Source organism: Bos javanicus, chromosome 18 (genome assembly GCF_032452875.1).
Source record: "Bos javanicus breed banteng chromosome 18, ARS-OSU_banteng_1.0, whole genome shotgun sequence".
In the NCBI taxonomy this organism is placed as follows: domain Eukaryota; kingdom Metazoa; phylum Chordata; class Mammalia; order Artiodactyla; family Bovidae; genus Bos; species Bos javanicus.
This window is the reverse complement of record NC_083885.1, coordinates 43,382,403-43,397,232: the sequence shown is the minus strand read 5'-3', so window position 1 is coordinate 43,397,232 and position 14,830 is coordinate 43,382,403. Positions and strand designations below refer to the sequence as shown.

General features: G+C 42.4%; 1 protein-coding gene across 2 annotated transcripts in view; it reads right to left on the bottom strand.

Annotated features, from left to right (window-relative positions):
- Positions 1-14,830, bottom strand: part of TDRD12 (tudor domain containing 12) — a 76,055-nt gene that overhangs the window by 24,297 nt on the left and 36,928 nt on the right. For both annotated transcript variants that reach the window (XM_061387887.1, XM_061387888.1), the window contains exons 9-17: positions 14,375-14,472; positions 13,722-13,798; positions 10,604-10,684; positions 8,963-9,023; positions 8,494-8,601; positions 6,125-6,310; positions 4,125-4,281; positions 3,327-3,454; positions 241-432 (exon numbers count right to left, since the gene is read on the bottom strand). In XM_061387887.1, the coding sequence (XP_061243871.1) occupies positions 241-432; positions 3,327-3,454; positions 4,125-4,281; positions 6,125-6,310; positions 8,494-8,601; positions 8,963-9,023; positions 10,604-10,684; positions 13,722-13,798; positions 14,375-14,472 (1,088 nt within the window). The remainder of the gene's footprint in view (positions 1-240; positions 433-3,326; positions 3,455-4,124; positions 4,282-6,124; positions 6,311-8,493; positions 8,602-8,962; positions 9,024-10,603; positions 10,685-13,721; positions 13,799-14,374; positions 14,473-14,830) is intronic.

Below are 14,830 nucleotides of genomic sequence, written 5' to 3'. Positions count from 1 at the left end.
TGGTGAAGAAACGCAAAAACAGTGGGGCTTTTTAACATGTTCAAGGTGCCCCAGTTTTCCTTTTTATGGGAAAGTCATAATTTTAATAGAGAAAAAAGTATAAAAAGCAATAGAAATTCAAATACATAAGTCCAGATTTGTATATGAAATCAATGCAGTAATCTTTAAATAGTAAGCTATGGATAAAGGTTACTGGCCTGTGCTCACCAGCCCCCACCACGCACACCCACAACTCACTACCTGTTGGACGCAGCCATAGAGGGCAGCCTCTTCCATGGCCGTGATCACAATGTAGGGGTCGTTCATGAACTCTTTGATTAAATGCTCTATATGTCTGTTCCAGTGAACTCCAACTGCAACAATCTGATGTGGGGCAGATTCCCTTTCTTCAACTTCCATGTGTTTTTTAAAGTTATCTAATATAGCAAACATCTAAAAAATTAGTATAATTAATTTCATTTTTATTTCAAAAGACACTAAGAATTAGTTTGACAGAACATAAAAGGTAAAGAGTGTATATTTTCTGTTCTCAGAATGGGGAAAGTCTTTAAACATTAAAGCAAAAGAAAAAAAAAACTAAAAAGGAAAAATGTTAAATATAGACAAAATTAAAACAAACATCATCTAGGTATATATGGATAACACAGGTAACAACGGATTAATTTGTTATTGTCACCAAGTCGTGTCCAACTCTTTGCGGTCGCACAGACTGCAGCAGGCCAGGATTCTTTGTCCTTCACTATGTCCCTGAGTCTACTCAAACTCATGTCCATTGAGTAGGTGATACCAACCAACCATCTCATCCTCTGTCGCCCCCTTCTCCTCTTGCCCTCAATCTTTCCCAGAATCAGGGGTAACAAAGTTAATAAAGGATTAATTGCCTTATATAAAAACTTCTACTGTACAAACTAGGTTGGAAAAAATAATCCCACTGAAAGAAAACAATCAAAGGAAATGAAACAGCAGCTCATAGAAGATTGGGTACAAATGGCCAGTACGAATCAATGCTCAATTTAGCAAACTGTCCAGGACACAGAGATTAAGTAAATCAGACTCCATGCGTAACAATCAGCCTGGAAAAGGAAGCTGGACGAGGGCCTCCTACTGCTAGGGGTCCAGCGTGTGTGGCCCCTGGCACACTGCCTGATGGACTGCAAATTCATCTACACTTTCAGAAGGGCCAGTGTACAAGGCAGTGCTCCAGATATTAACTTTGCAAATAAGAACTGAGACTTTAGAGGAGTTCAGGAACCCTGCCCAGACCCACACAGTCAGTAAGTAACAGAGCCTGGACTTGATGCTGGGGCCATCACTGCCCCACAGGAATGCTCCAGGCTGTCACTGCTTCCAACAAATGCCTTCTAAGAATTCACAGCCTCTAATCCATTAATCCCCTTCCTAGGAATTTATCCTAAGAAAAACGTGTGCAAAAAAGATGTGTTTCTTCAGCCACACACACAAATGATCCTAAATATCCAAATATAGGGCAATTATAAAACAAATTATATTGTGCCCATAGGATTCAATATTAAGTGGACAATAACAATCATGCTAGGGAATAATAGTGAGTAGCAGTACTCACAATGCTGTTCACTGGGATGCAAGTTACAAACTAATACACAAAATAAAGTCCTGATAACATTAAAGAGTAATGCTAAAAATTCTCCAAGCCAGGCTTCAGCAATACGTGAACCGTGAACTTCCAGATGCTCAAGCTGGTTTTAGAAAAGGCAGAGGAACCAAGAGATCAAATTGCCAACATCCGCTGGGTCATCGAAAAAGCAAGAGAGTTCCAGAAAAACATCTATTTCTGCTTTATTGACTATGCCAAAACCTTTGACCATGTGGATCATAATAAACTGTGGAAAATTCTGAAAGAGATGGGAATACCAAACCAACTGACCTACCTCTTGAGAAACCTATATGCAGGTCAGGAAGCAACAGTTAGAACTGGACATGGAACAACAGACTGGTTCCAAATAGGAAAAGGAGTATGTCAAGGCTGTATATTGTCACCCTGCTTATTTAACTTATATGCAGAGTACATCATGAGAAATGCTGGGCTGGAAGAAGCACAAGCTGGAATCAAGATTGCCGGGAGAAATATCAATAACCTCAGATATGCAGATGACACCACCCTTATGGCAGAAAGTGAAGAGGAACTAAAAAGCCTCTTGATGAAAGTGAAAGAGGAGAGTGAAAAAGTTGGCTTAAAGCTCAACATTCAGAAAACTAAGATCATGGCATCTGGTCCCATCACTTCATGGCAAATAGATGGGGAAACAGTGGAAACAGTGTCAGACTTTATTTTTTTGGGCTCCAAAATCACTGCAGATGGTGATTGCAGCCATGAAATTAAAAGACACCTGCTCCTTGGAAGGAAAGTTATGACCAACCTAGATAGCATATTAAAAAGCAGAGATGTTACTTTGCCAACAAAGGTCCGTCTAGACAAGGCTATAGTTTTTCCAGTGGTCATGTATAGATGTGAGAGTTGGATGGTGAAGAAAGCTGAGCGCCGAAGAATTGATGTTTTTGAACTGTGGTGTTGGAGACTCTTGAGAGTCCCTAGGACTGCAAGGAGATCCAACCAGTCCATTCTAAAGGAGACCAGTCCTGGGTGTTCATTGGAAGGACTGATGCTGAAGCTAAAACTCCAATACTTTGGCCACCTCATGTAAAGAGCTGACTCACTGGAAAAGACCCTGATGCTGGGAGGGACTGGGGGCAGGAGAAGGGGATGACAGAGGATGAGGTGGCTGGATGGGATCACCAACTTGATGCACATGAGCTTGGGTAAACTCCGTGAGTTGGTGATGGACAGGGAGGCCTGGCGTGCTGCGATTCATGGGCTCGCAAAGAGTCGGACACAACTGAGCAACTAAACTGAACATTAATTATATGTATCAACAGACACCAGAATTACAAAAAGGAAAGAAATACTCTAAATTAGGAACAACTGATTACCTCTGAGTGTTAAGATTACACATGTGGGGGTTTTTCAAGTGTTCTCTATTTCCCAAATTTTCTAAAACAAAATGATTGATTTTATAACCAGAAAAATATTAAGTATTTTAGAAAAATCTCCCTAGGAAAGAATTTTTGCTCTTCAAAGCACTTTAACATTGGGTAGAAAATTCAGATAAACATTCTCTCATCTTAATTACAGCAGTTAAAGGAAAAATTTTTTTAGACCAACCAGCTTCTTCTCAACTAAATTTCCTGATTTCTAAAAGAGTTTCAATTTTCTCTCTCTCTCTGTACATATACATATGTGTAAATATTTCTAAGTAGTAACGACATCTGAATGAACGTGACACACTTACTTGCTCATTAGCCTCAGACAGTAACACTTCCACCTCATCCAAAAGTAGGTGACAGAGTCTAAGAAACAATAAGCTTTGATACTGGAGAAGTCTCAGGAGACTATGTGGTGTTGTGACAACCACATTGCCTACATTTTAAAAGAAAATAGAGTTGACACTTCAGATTTTCCACACGTGATTCTAAGATTTCCTTTGTTAAGATTTCACACACTTTCTAGAAATGCCTTTTAATAAAATAAAAACCTGTTTTTCATACTCAGGTGGGTACACAAGAGGCCTGCCTGGGCCAGCCCCTGTATTTTCTGATTCAGTAACCTGGGTTTCCACCAGGTTTTGAGCTCCTGAAAGGCAGGGTGGGGTTTTAGTCAACACTAAATAAAGCATCTGCCTCCAATGTGGGAGACGCAGGTTTGATCCCTGGGTTGGGAAGATCCCCTGGAGAAGGAAATGGTAACCCACTCCAGTATTCTTGCCTGGAGAATCCCATGGACGGAGAAGCCTGGTAGGCTATAGTCCACGGGGTCGCAAAGAGTCGGACACGACTGAGCGACTTCACCTTCACCTTCAAATGAACAGTAGGTATTTACTACATAGTTGATAAATGAATGAAAAGACAGACTTTTTTCAGTAAAACAAATGTAAGCCAAGAGTACACCCTGACTACCTACACAGATACATAATTGATAAGTGAGGCCGGCCAATACACAAGCCCCGTGTCCGGGTGGCTCCCAGGTCTGCCTGAGCCGGGCTGCACCGTGTTCTCTAGGGAAAACCAAATAGCCTGGAAAGGCTGCTTACATCCCCTTGGAAGCTTCATATTTTTGGCTTCATCTTTGTGCAGTCCGATTGTTAACAACACAGGATGAAGAGGTCTGCAGGACGCGCTATAGTCTCCCAATAATTCAAAAATAAATTGGGCCTTTTTCCACCCAGGGCACACGATGACTGCCAGAGGCTGCAAAGACAAACAAATTCAATATAATTTTGGACAAAGGTTAAAAAAATCACAGAAAGTGTATGCAAAAGCATGCAGGACACCTCCCTGTATTCAGTAAGCACTACCAAGTTTTTGCCATCATCACTGTCATGTAGGTCAGAAAAGCCAAAACATAATCTCATTAGAAAGGATTCAGACACAGTGACTCAGCTTCTGATAGGGTCTAAACTAAAAATCACTTATGCACAAGTAAAAATCGTTTCATCTGTAAAGTCCCCTTAGAGCGGGCGAGGTCCTATCTCATTGCACGGAGGAGCAGCCTAGGGCAGAAAGGTGGAAGCAGTTCCCCAGGGCTGCGCAGCTGAACACACAGCAGCAACAGGATGTCAAGCCAGGCAGTCTGGCTCCAGACCGCACAAGGACGCACTAACAGCCTCCTGGAAAGGCGAAAAAGGTTAACATCTCTTCCTTAGGAAAGCAAGATTCCTGCCGCACCACCTGAATCCTGCCCTCCGCTATCCCTCAGGGATCTCTCTGGAAGGGGGACTGTCTGCCGACACCTTTCTGAACACACGGCCTCAATTAACTGAAGACAAGAACAAGTCTCCTCTTTCTTTTACGCAGATCCAGGCAAGCACCAGCTTCCAGGGCTCACGCCTAAATGCAGGCTGACCCTGGAGACACGGACGAAACAGGACGGCCACAAGCGGCAGACCTGGACATTCCCTCCTGGCCCAGCCAGGGGCCAATCTCAACACAAGCTGCCTCTCATCAATGGGGTCCGCTGCTGCCTGAGTGATATAAATGCACCCACTTAATATTATTAAGTCAGTACATCATAACACAGACAGTGCAGATCTCCAAGGAAAACTCATAAAACCACAAGGCATAATTAGACACACTATTACCTTTCCTAGATGAAATCTGTACTGCTATTTTTCACCTTATAATGAGTGATGGAACCACCCGCAGTGTATCTCTGGGGAGAAGAACCGAGACAGATCACACTCATCAGTTCCCTGACAGCCAGACCCCAACAAAGCGGATGGTACTCCCCCACCACCACCGGACCCTCACATCCACCTCCTCCCCTTTCCATCTGGCTTCTCAGCTATTTTCCGATTCTTATGCTTGGGAAAAATAAAGTAGGATTACAAAACAGTGAACAGGGACAAGAGGACAGAAAATCTAAATTCATGGGACTTCCCTAGTGGTCCAGTGGTTAAGAATCGGCCTTTCAATGCAGGGGATGTGGGTTTGATCCCTGGCCAGGGAATTAAGATCCCATAAGCTGTGGAGTAACTACGCCGGCACACTGACCTACCCGCACACTGAAATACTGAGCCCTGGTGCTCTGAAGCCCACACACCACAATTAGAGAGTCCACACACTGCAACGAGAGTCTGTGCGCCACAACGAAAGATCCCACGTGCCACAACTAAGACCTCATGCAGCCAAACAAATACAAATTTTTAAAAGATAATCTAAATTCAAATCCCACGTCTTGTCACACTTGTCAGCAGGTAAGGACTTTTCATGAGCTTAATTTTCTCATCTATAAAACAGAGAAGACAACACACAGCCTGACCATCTCAAGGGGTTGCTGTGACAATTAGATCCAGTCAGTGAAATAATTCTATAAACTGTACATTCATCACGAAAAGCCAGGACTCTGACTCAGACAACTGCCAACAACCAGGGATTCTCGGTAAGAATCAGGGTCTTCGTTGAGAAGAGTTTCTCACAGGATAGTCTCTGTCCTCAGTTTTAATGTAACCTAAACTTAACCAAAAGTCAGGCATCAAGTTTAAAATAAACTTTTAATCCATTTTGTTGGAAAACAAAACTGTCTTCAACTTACTCCGTTCCTACTTGGCAACGACTTGTAGCAGCCCCCGGTTTGCAGAATCGTGAGCACTGGTGGGAGGTACAATGAAGGGTCATTTCCGCAGTGAGAAATGACCACCACGTCACAGCCCCTCGCTATGGGAGGCCAGGAGTAAGACTCAGTGTGGCTGGGGCCTGGAAACTTATTTCTCTGAAGAGCCTACAAAACATCAATGACAACCAAGACAACAATAAAGTACAGAAGCTAACAGACCCTTCTCACTGCTTACCTTACCCCAACAAGTACTCATTGATCAGTCTGGTATTTTCCAACACCTAACCTAGTAAGTCCCCCCAGACATTTTCCAGCAGTGAACTCCTGCTCAAAGAGACTCTTTGCTTTTCTGGGCTTCAGACTGAAACGATCCAATAGGCAGCGTGTTGAAGGACTAGGAGTTTAATGCTTACCAGAGCAAGGATGTGGTTTCTCTTCCTCCTTCTGAAAAACTGCTGGTGCATCAGCTCCACTTGAAAAGTTTTTGTTTTGTAATTCCCCAAAACAAACATGCCTTTTGTTTGCTTATTTTTGTATATAACTCTCACCGAAACCCCCCAAATGTTCCCCAGAGCTCTCCAGCTGCACGGATGCGCTCCTCCACAAGGCTGAACTCGCCAGCCAGCCCGTCAGTTCTCTGAAGACCTCATCCCCCAGCCCTGAGCCCCAGCTGTACCCGGGACGGGGATCTTCCAGCAATGTCACCTCTTCTCTGTAACTTTTTCAGGTGAATTTCTTGGTTTGGTGGAGATCAAATTTTGGCAGCTTCTCGACAAAGGGTACAGAAGAAGGAAATTTCAGACTCTGCACATGTGAAAATGCCTTCATTTCATCCTCACTCTTCACTAGTGGTTCAGCTAGAGACTTCCATGTTGGAAGTCACTTTTCACCAATGTTTTGGAGTCAGTGCTCCTCTGGTGGCCCATGGACAAGTCTGAAGCCATTCTGGTTTCTGACCCTCCAGGGCTGGGTCTCTTCTCCCTGGAAGCTTGCAGCATCTCTGGATCCTTCCCCTCCAGGGCTGGGTCTCTTCTCCCTGGAAGCTTGCAGCATCTCTGAATCCCTTCAGTTCAGATGCTTCGTGGCAACGTGTCTATGCTCTTGCTCCTCAGTTGTGCTGGGTCTGTGGTCACCAAACTCTCTAAATTTAGAAAGTCATATCCATTACGTCTAGGGAGTGTCCATGTGCTATGCCCAGGATTTTCTGCCCTCTTTCGTCATTCTTTATAGAAATCCTATTCAGATACGAGACCTCAAATTGATTCACAAATTCTCTTTTCCCCCATTTCCATCTTTCTGTTCTACTTTCTGATGTTAACTTCTATTTTACCTCTCATATCTGTTTTTTTCTTTCTATAGTATTTTTCATTCCTAAGACCCTTTTTTATCTGTTTCTCTTTTTGATAGCACCTTATTAAAGTTGAGCAGTATCTCCTCTGATCTCTGAGGATATCTACTTTCTCATGTTTTCTTTCACTCCTGACATCATTTGTTTCTTTCAGAGTTTGGTTCTCCTTTTTCCCCAGGTGAAGGCTTTCTTCAAAATGTCCAAGGATCCCTGGAGACTGCTCCCATCAAGGACACTAAATGCTGGGCTACACCTGTAGGCAGGCTGGAGCTCAGCACCACGTCAGAGTCCCATCACTGAAGGGAGACAGGCAGCAAGCAGGCATTTTTACTGGGAGGACTGAACAACAGCGTTGCCTGAAGGTTATTCTCAAGGGTCATTCAGTGTCTCCAAGCAGAGCCTCCATCTCCTTCCTGAGAAGCTGGCTGTGGGTGCTCAGGAAACAAGGGGGGCGGTTCAGAGCCCTCCCCACGTCTCTCCTTTCTCAGTGGCCAGTCAGTGGCCAGCCGCCCTTTGCTGCTGTTTTTCCATCTCCCAAAAGCCTGTAAGAAATTTCCTGCCCAATAAAGACTTCACGCTCATTCTATTCATCCTTGTGGGGTTTTTTTTTTTTTTTTTAATATCAAGAGGGAAGCAGATAAACATGATCTAAACTGATGCTTGAAATTGATGCTCTAAGTGAAACCACAGTTCTAGAACGCAATTCTGAAGAGAATGCGGACAACATTCTAACTGCCCCGACTGCTTGTGCTCCTTCTGAGCTTCCTTTCAGAGGCTCATTTGAGAACTCACTGCACAAAAGCATTTAGGTTTCTCCACAAAAAGAATTATTCACTTATAAGATGTTAACCTGGACTTTAAGAATAAATGAGAAATTAGTAACAAAATCTTAAAAGAGAGTTTCAAAAGCAAAGAAATTATGGAAATGCAACCTCAGAATTGTTTATTAAAAATCTCTTTACATTACAACAGGTCAGCGTTCCTTTATGAATCCCATCACCTTTTTCAGGTCTGTTGAGAGTGGTGCTGTCTCGATGGACAAGCAGGGCTCAATCTTGTTTCGCAAAACTGCCATGGGCTGCCGGGACCCCGACTTCAGCTTCTGCAACTAAGAACACAGGTACTAGGCGGCTCCGCCCAATGGTGTTAGCACACAATACCAAGGACCTTACGGAGATGAAGAGGACATGAGAGTTCGGTTTCAGTGTAAAACCCTAGTGTAAATCAAAACCCATCCAAATAACCAAAATGAAAGGAAGATTATCTATTACCCAAACAGAAAAGGAGCCATGTCTCTAAAGCAGTAATTTATTAGATAATTTCTAAAAGGACGTCTTCAGGTAAAGTTCTCCATGCCAGGAATTTCTCTTTATATCTCAAATTTAGAGGAAAGGAGGGGTGGGATTTAAAGAGTAAACAGTTTTCTTTCTTTTGGTGGGGGGGGGGGGGTCGGGGGGGGAGTTCAATACCTGCTGTAAATCAGAGATTCCATCAGCTCTCAAAGGATCAGGATTTAAAAACTGCAGTAATCTATAAAATAATCAAAAGGATCATTTGAAGGAAAAAGAAGTGCTCTTCAGTTCAGCTACTATTCTAAATTTTCCTTGACAGAGGTAAAATGAACTACAGGCCTGGCCACGACATTACCACTTGCTCCGTTCCACGCTGTCCATTGCTACATGAGGGCTGTGGCAGGTCTGCCAGGCTCGTGTTGCCCCTCCCCCTCCCCCACTGGGCCCTGCTCTGCAGAGCAGTGCCGATCCCAGGACCACTGGCTCTGAACAAGGAGAAAGACTGCATGATCACTAACTCGTGTTCCTTCTAAGAAACCCACTGCCTCCTTCCTTTTCTGCGGTTTAATCTTCAATCACTTCAAGGTTCTCTAGAACCCACAACAGACTGATAGGATAACTGATGTCATTTCATCAGAGGGTTCTAAGTAAAGGGCATGAGGCTAAAAGGAATGAGCCACATGGATAATGCAAAGTCTTTGGGTCAAGGAAAATAACCTGTTGGAGCATCACTACTTCCAGGTATCAGGTGGAGGGATGCCTGGGTAGGAGGATGTCAACTCTGGTGCATGAACAACCATCCCAAGACCCGTGGGCTCCACAGGGCAGCGTTCAGAGCCCTTGGCCATGGATACCGTGAGGCCCTCCTGCTGGGATGTCACAGGGCCACAGAGCAGCCTCCAGGGAGTCAGGACACCAAGATGGCCATAGGTCAACGACCCTCTCCCCAGTCATCCCAGTTAGCGGCTACTGTACAATCTACCCACTTCTGAACTGTCTTAGACGCTTTGTCACTCTGATGGCTTCAGAGCAGCCACAGTTACTTGGAATGTGAGAGTGTTTTTAGGCTGGTAGGGTAAGAAATCATAAAAATTGGTACAAAAATACATTGTGGATTAAACAAGTATAAAATAACGAGATTACTGTTAACAACCTGCAAGTGAGTACTTTGTGAATCTGGCAGGACAAAAAAAAAAAAACAACTTCCCAAGTTTCACACTATAAATACCTACTTTCTCCAGCAGGTGGTAGATCCACTTAACATCAGAAAACTAGGAAGAAAGTAAGTGCCAACCCATATAAAATCAACAGCCCTCAAAAGATCAACTATATTTAATTTGTTTCATAAAATTGTTCACTTGACAAGAGATTCAGGAAGCGGAGGCAGAGAATGACTACTTATAGTAGAACAAAACTTTTAAACAGAAAAATCTGCCCTAGCAAATCGAAAAGAAAAAACTAACCTCAAAGCCTGTAGAAGACACTGTGTATGTGCTGTGCTGTGCTCAGTCGCTTCAGCCGTGTCCGACTCTTTGTGACCCTAAGGACCGTACCCCGCCAGGCTCCTCTGTCCATGGGATTTTCCAGGCAAGAATACTGGAGTGGGTTGCCATGCCCTCCTCCAGGGGATGTTCCCAAACCAGGGATTGGACCTGTGTTTCTTGTGTCTCCTGCACTGCAGGTGGATTCTTTACCCACTGAGTCACTGGGAATGCAGGTTTGAAATTAATAATAAAATCATATATCAATTCTTCCTGCTTATAATTTTTCTACAGTTATTTCAATAAAAAATTTAGGCTAAGAAAAAAAAATCCATACTTCACACAGCCATTCTTCTCATTGTATTCTTTCTTCTCAGCTGATCTAAGTGGCTTCTCACTTGACTTCTGACATGAAGCACTAAAAATCAAAAACATTTGCTAAAATTTCTGAATCCATTTACTCCAAATCTGAAAATACCTTTGTTTTCTGGGAGAAAATTTGAGAGTACCACTACAGAATAAGTGGATCAACTTAAGTAAATTCTTTGAGAACTGAAACTGAGTCCTTTGAGTATGAAGACCATTTTGACAGTCCTCAGGCTGCCAAGAGGGAGCAAGCCCCCTACAGCTTCTCTCCCTTACAGATTACAACGAAAAACTCGGGATGAAGTATGAAACCACAGGGGAGGAAGTCCCAACGTGAAAAACCACCAGAATCATGGAGGGTGTCTTGGCTTTCACATTTCTCTATTTCTTGGTGTTGACACAAGGGTGGCCCGCGTTGCAGAATGGTGCAGAGGATGCAGACGTCAGAAAATCTGAGAAAGTCATCCATCAGTATCTCGGTATCTGCAGGGTACTGATTCCAGGAACCCCAGGGATACCGAAATCCAAGGATGCTCAAGTCCCTTATATAAGATAGTGTCGTACAGCGGACCCTCCGCAATCAAGGAATCTGCATCAGTGCAGGTACAGGAGCTTCAAATGAGGACGGCTGAAATATTTCAAGCCAGAGAACAGAGAAGAGAGGCCTGAGACCAGTGGGTGTGAGGAATCCTGGCCCTCTCCCCTCTTGTCCTCTCCTGGCCCTCTGTCCTCTTGTTCTAACCCCAAGGCCAGCTCTGATCATGGAGCTGCATGTAGTGATACTAACCACACACATGGTCACTTAAAACCCCAAGAGAAAACTTCTCTCTCCCTCTAATGAACCAGGAAATGGGGACCCAGTGGTCTAGAGACTGGATGAGGGAAATTTTCCATCTTTTTTTCTTCTTTTATTTCCATTGCTATTTTATTCCACAAGCAACCCCAGTCACACGAACTGCATGGTAGCTTCTCCACACGCACAAAAAACAACTATCTGGTCAGAGGAACAGGGAGCGAGAACATCTAGAAAATGGTGAATGTGAGGAAAAGTCCTGGGGAAAAAAGAGATAGAGAGCTGGGGGTGGGGGGAATCCCATACCCACCCCAAGTCCCACTCCGATCCCAAACTGAGCGTGTCCAGAACAGACCCAAAGCAGCGGACCACAGAGTTGGAAACAGTGTCACCATCACCACCCACCGCAAGTGAGGCAGAGTTTGGGGTCTGAACCTTAAGGGAGTGATGACCTCCTGCTAAAACAACGAAATCAACATTCTCCAGAAGATTCTAAACCAAAGTCTCATGCCATAATATTCAAAGTATCAGAGCACGATCCAAAATTACTCAACATACAAAGAATAAGGAAAATCAGGTCAGCTGTAGAGGGAAAAAATAACCAACAGGTGCCAACCCCAATACAGCTCAGAAGTGTGAATTATAAAACACCCTAGAGGAGCTATTATAACCATGCTCCATAAGAGAAGAAAAGGTGAGCACTCTTAAATGACACAATCAGAATTTTATTTTCTTCTCAGCAAAAACATAAACTATAAAAAAATCAAATGAAAATTTTAGAACAAAAAATAAATACATCAGATAAAAAATTCAATGGATGGGCAAAATGGAGATAACAGAAGAGTCAATTAAACACAGACCAGTAGAATTATTAATATAGAAGAACAGCAAAAAAAAATTGAAAAAAGGAACAGAGCCTCAGAGACATTTGTCTTATAAGAGTCTCAAAAAAGAAGAAAATGACAGAAAAAAATATTTGTAGAATAACACAGCTGAATGCTTATCAAATCTGAGGAAAAGACTGCCGCTGCTGCTTAGCTGCTGCACAGTTGTACCTGACTGTGCAACCCTAAGGACTGCAGCCTGCCAGGCTCCTCTATCCATGGGATTCTCTAGGCAAAAGTACCAAAGTGGGTTGCCACCCCCTCCTCCAGGGGATTTTCCCATCCCAGGGATCGAACCCGGGTCTCCTACACTGCAAGTGGATTTTTTTACCATTGAGCTATCAGGGAAGCCCCAGCGAAGACAGAAACCTACAAATGAAGAGCCCTAATGAATCTCAAGCATAAGAAAAATGAGAGAAACTTCATCAAGACATACAATAATTAAATTGTTCAAGCCAGCAATAAAGAGAAAACCCTAAAAACAGAGGAAAAAGATATGCTGAAAACAGAGGAACAAAGGAAAAATATGATGGTAGATTTTGCATTGCAAACAATATGAGCAGGTAGATGGTGAAGCAACATCGCTAAAATACAGGAAAAAAGAAATTTAAAGCTGGAATTCTAACCTAGCAAAGTTTTTTCAGACATATAAAAGCTGAAAGAATTCATGACCAGCAGACCCAAGAAATAGTAAAGGAAGAAATATAATACAAGGAACAGTAAGGAAGTCCCTCAAGTAAAAGGAAAATGGTACCAGACGGAAATCTGGATCTACACAAAAAGTAAAAAGCATGGATGATAGCCTCATAGGTAAATATACGATAATTTCTCTTATTATTTATTTAAATCCCTCAAAGAAAAACTGTTTCAATAGGAACAATAATAGATTCCAGCATGTTTAACAAATGTACAAATACAATGCAAGACAACACTAGCATACAGTCCAGGAGGGAGAAATGGAAGCTTCCTATTTTAAGATCTTTTACTCCATACGAAGTGCATAATATCACATTTTCCCATTAATATCACTGGCATGGATCTTGCTGAGGACAGGGTTACAAAGACTTGGAAGCTCATCTTCAAGGATACAAGAAACCATTCTTCACCTTCCACCAACCTGAACTGCCATCGGGCCCACATGTACCCTCCCTTCACATCAAGACATCTGCCTTACAGACATAGTTCTATCTGACAAGGTAACAAGGAGACTCCAGAATCACTACCACTTTTTGGAAAACTGTGCTGCTAGCCAGCTGTCAAACATATTTATTTTAAATATATGCTTCATCAAAATTTCCAGGGTCACTCTTTTTGAAAACGAATATTCTCCCATCATCAATCTTACAGAACACTGTATAAAACAATATTATACTTAAGTCTCTAGTCAATTACACTAGATTTTCAGATCATACCTTGCAGCTGGTGTGTCTGGATTGGCATATATGGTTATGCCTCTCTTTGTTGGCCAGCACACTGAAGATTCAACACACTGTAAAAAAAAAAATTTTTTTTTCAGGATGAATATTTACGCTAGCAACATACGTGTTCTTGAGGCATCAAAATTCCCTGGGAGTTGTCCTCATAGACAACCATCTCAGACAAGGTCCAGGCAACACAGATATGAAGAGACCAAGAACTGGAGAGGCCACCACTATAAACACTCGACTGAAGGGTCCAAATAGCAGGCAGCCAGCCCTTCAGACAGTCAGTGTTTAAAACGTCCTGGAATTACTTTCACTTGTCTTGCTTGTCAAGGGAACTGGAGGGACAGGTAAGACTTGACCTTAACTATTAAGAGTGTCCCATAATTCCAGATATTTATACCCTTGTTTAAGTGAGAATATACACCCAATTTCGTCAAGTGGTCAGCAGGCCAAGAACAAGGACTTGAAAAGGGAGGAATAAGGGTTATCCTGTTCATCTGAAACAGAGTAAACGTACGTTTTTTTTTTCATGAATAAAACTATCATAGCCACAGTTTGGGTTCCTGGTAGATTTTAAAGGAGAATATTCTAAAACGAACACTACATAAACTTTATATTTAATGAACATTTTAAAACAGCACCTTATTTACATCTTTCAAGGAGATGTACTGTTGTTTCTTTTCAGATTCTTTTTTAGGTGAACCTTTCAATGAATCCATATTACATTTTACAGTCTTCTCTGCAATAAAAATAATAACAAAAATTATCTTAGCAAGTGTTATAAATAAATAGAAAACAGGACCAAAAGGATCTTACTAAAAAAGTGTTATCATAATAAAACCTTAATACATAAAATTGTTATGGTATAAGATTTTGTATCAAACTTTACTTGAGGGGATTAAATTAAAAAATCTTGCATCCTTATTGGGGAAAAGAAAAAGAAAAAAAATGTTGAAAAAAATTCCTTACTGGGTTACTAACAATTTAACCATTATTTATTTTCCCAAACTGGCAGACTCTATTTTGCAAAGGAGGCCAGAACATGATTCCTAACACACATGCTGTTCTCACAGTGTGCCTTCCACACTTCTCCCACG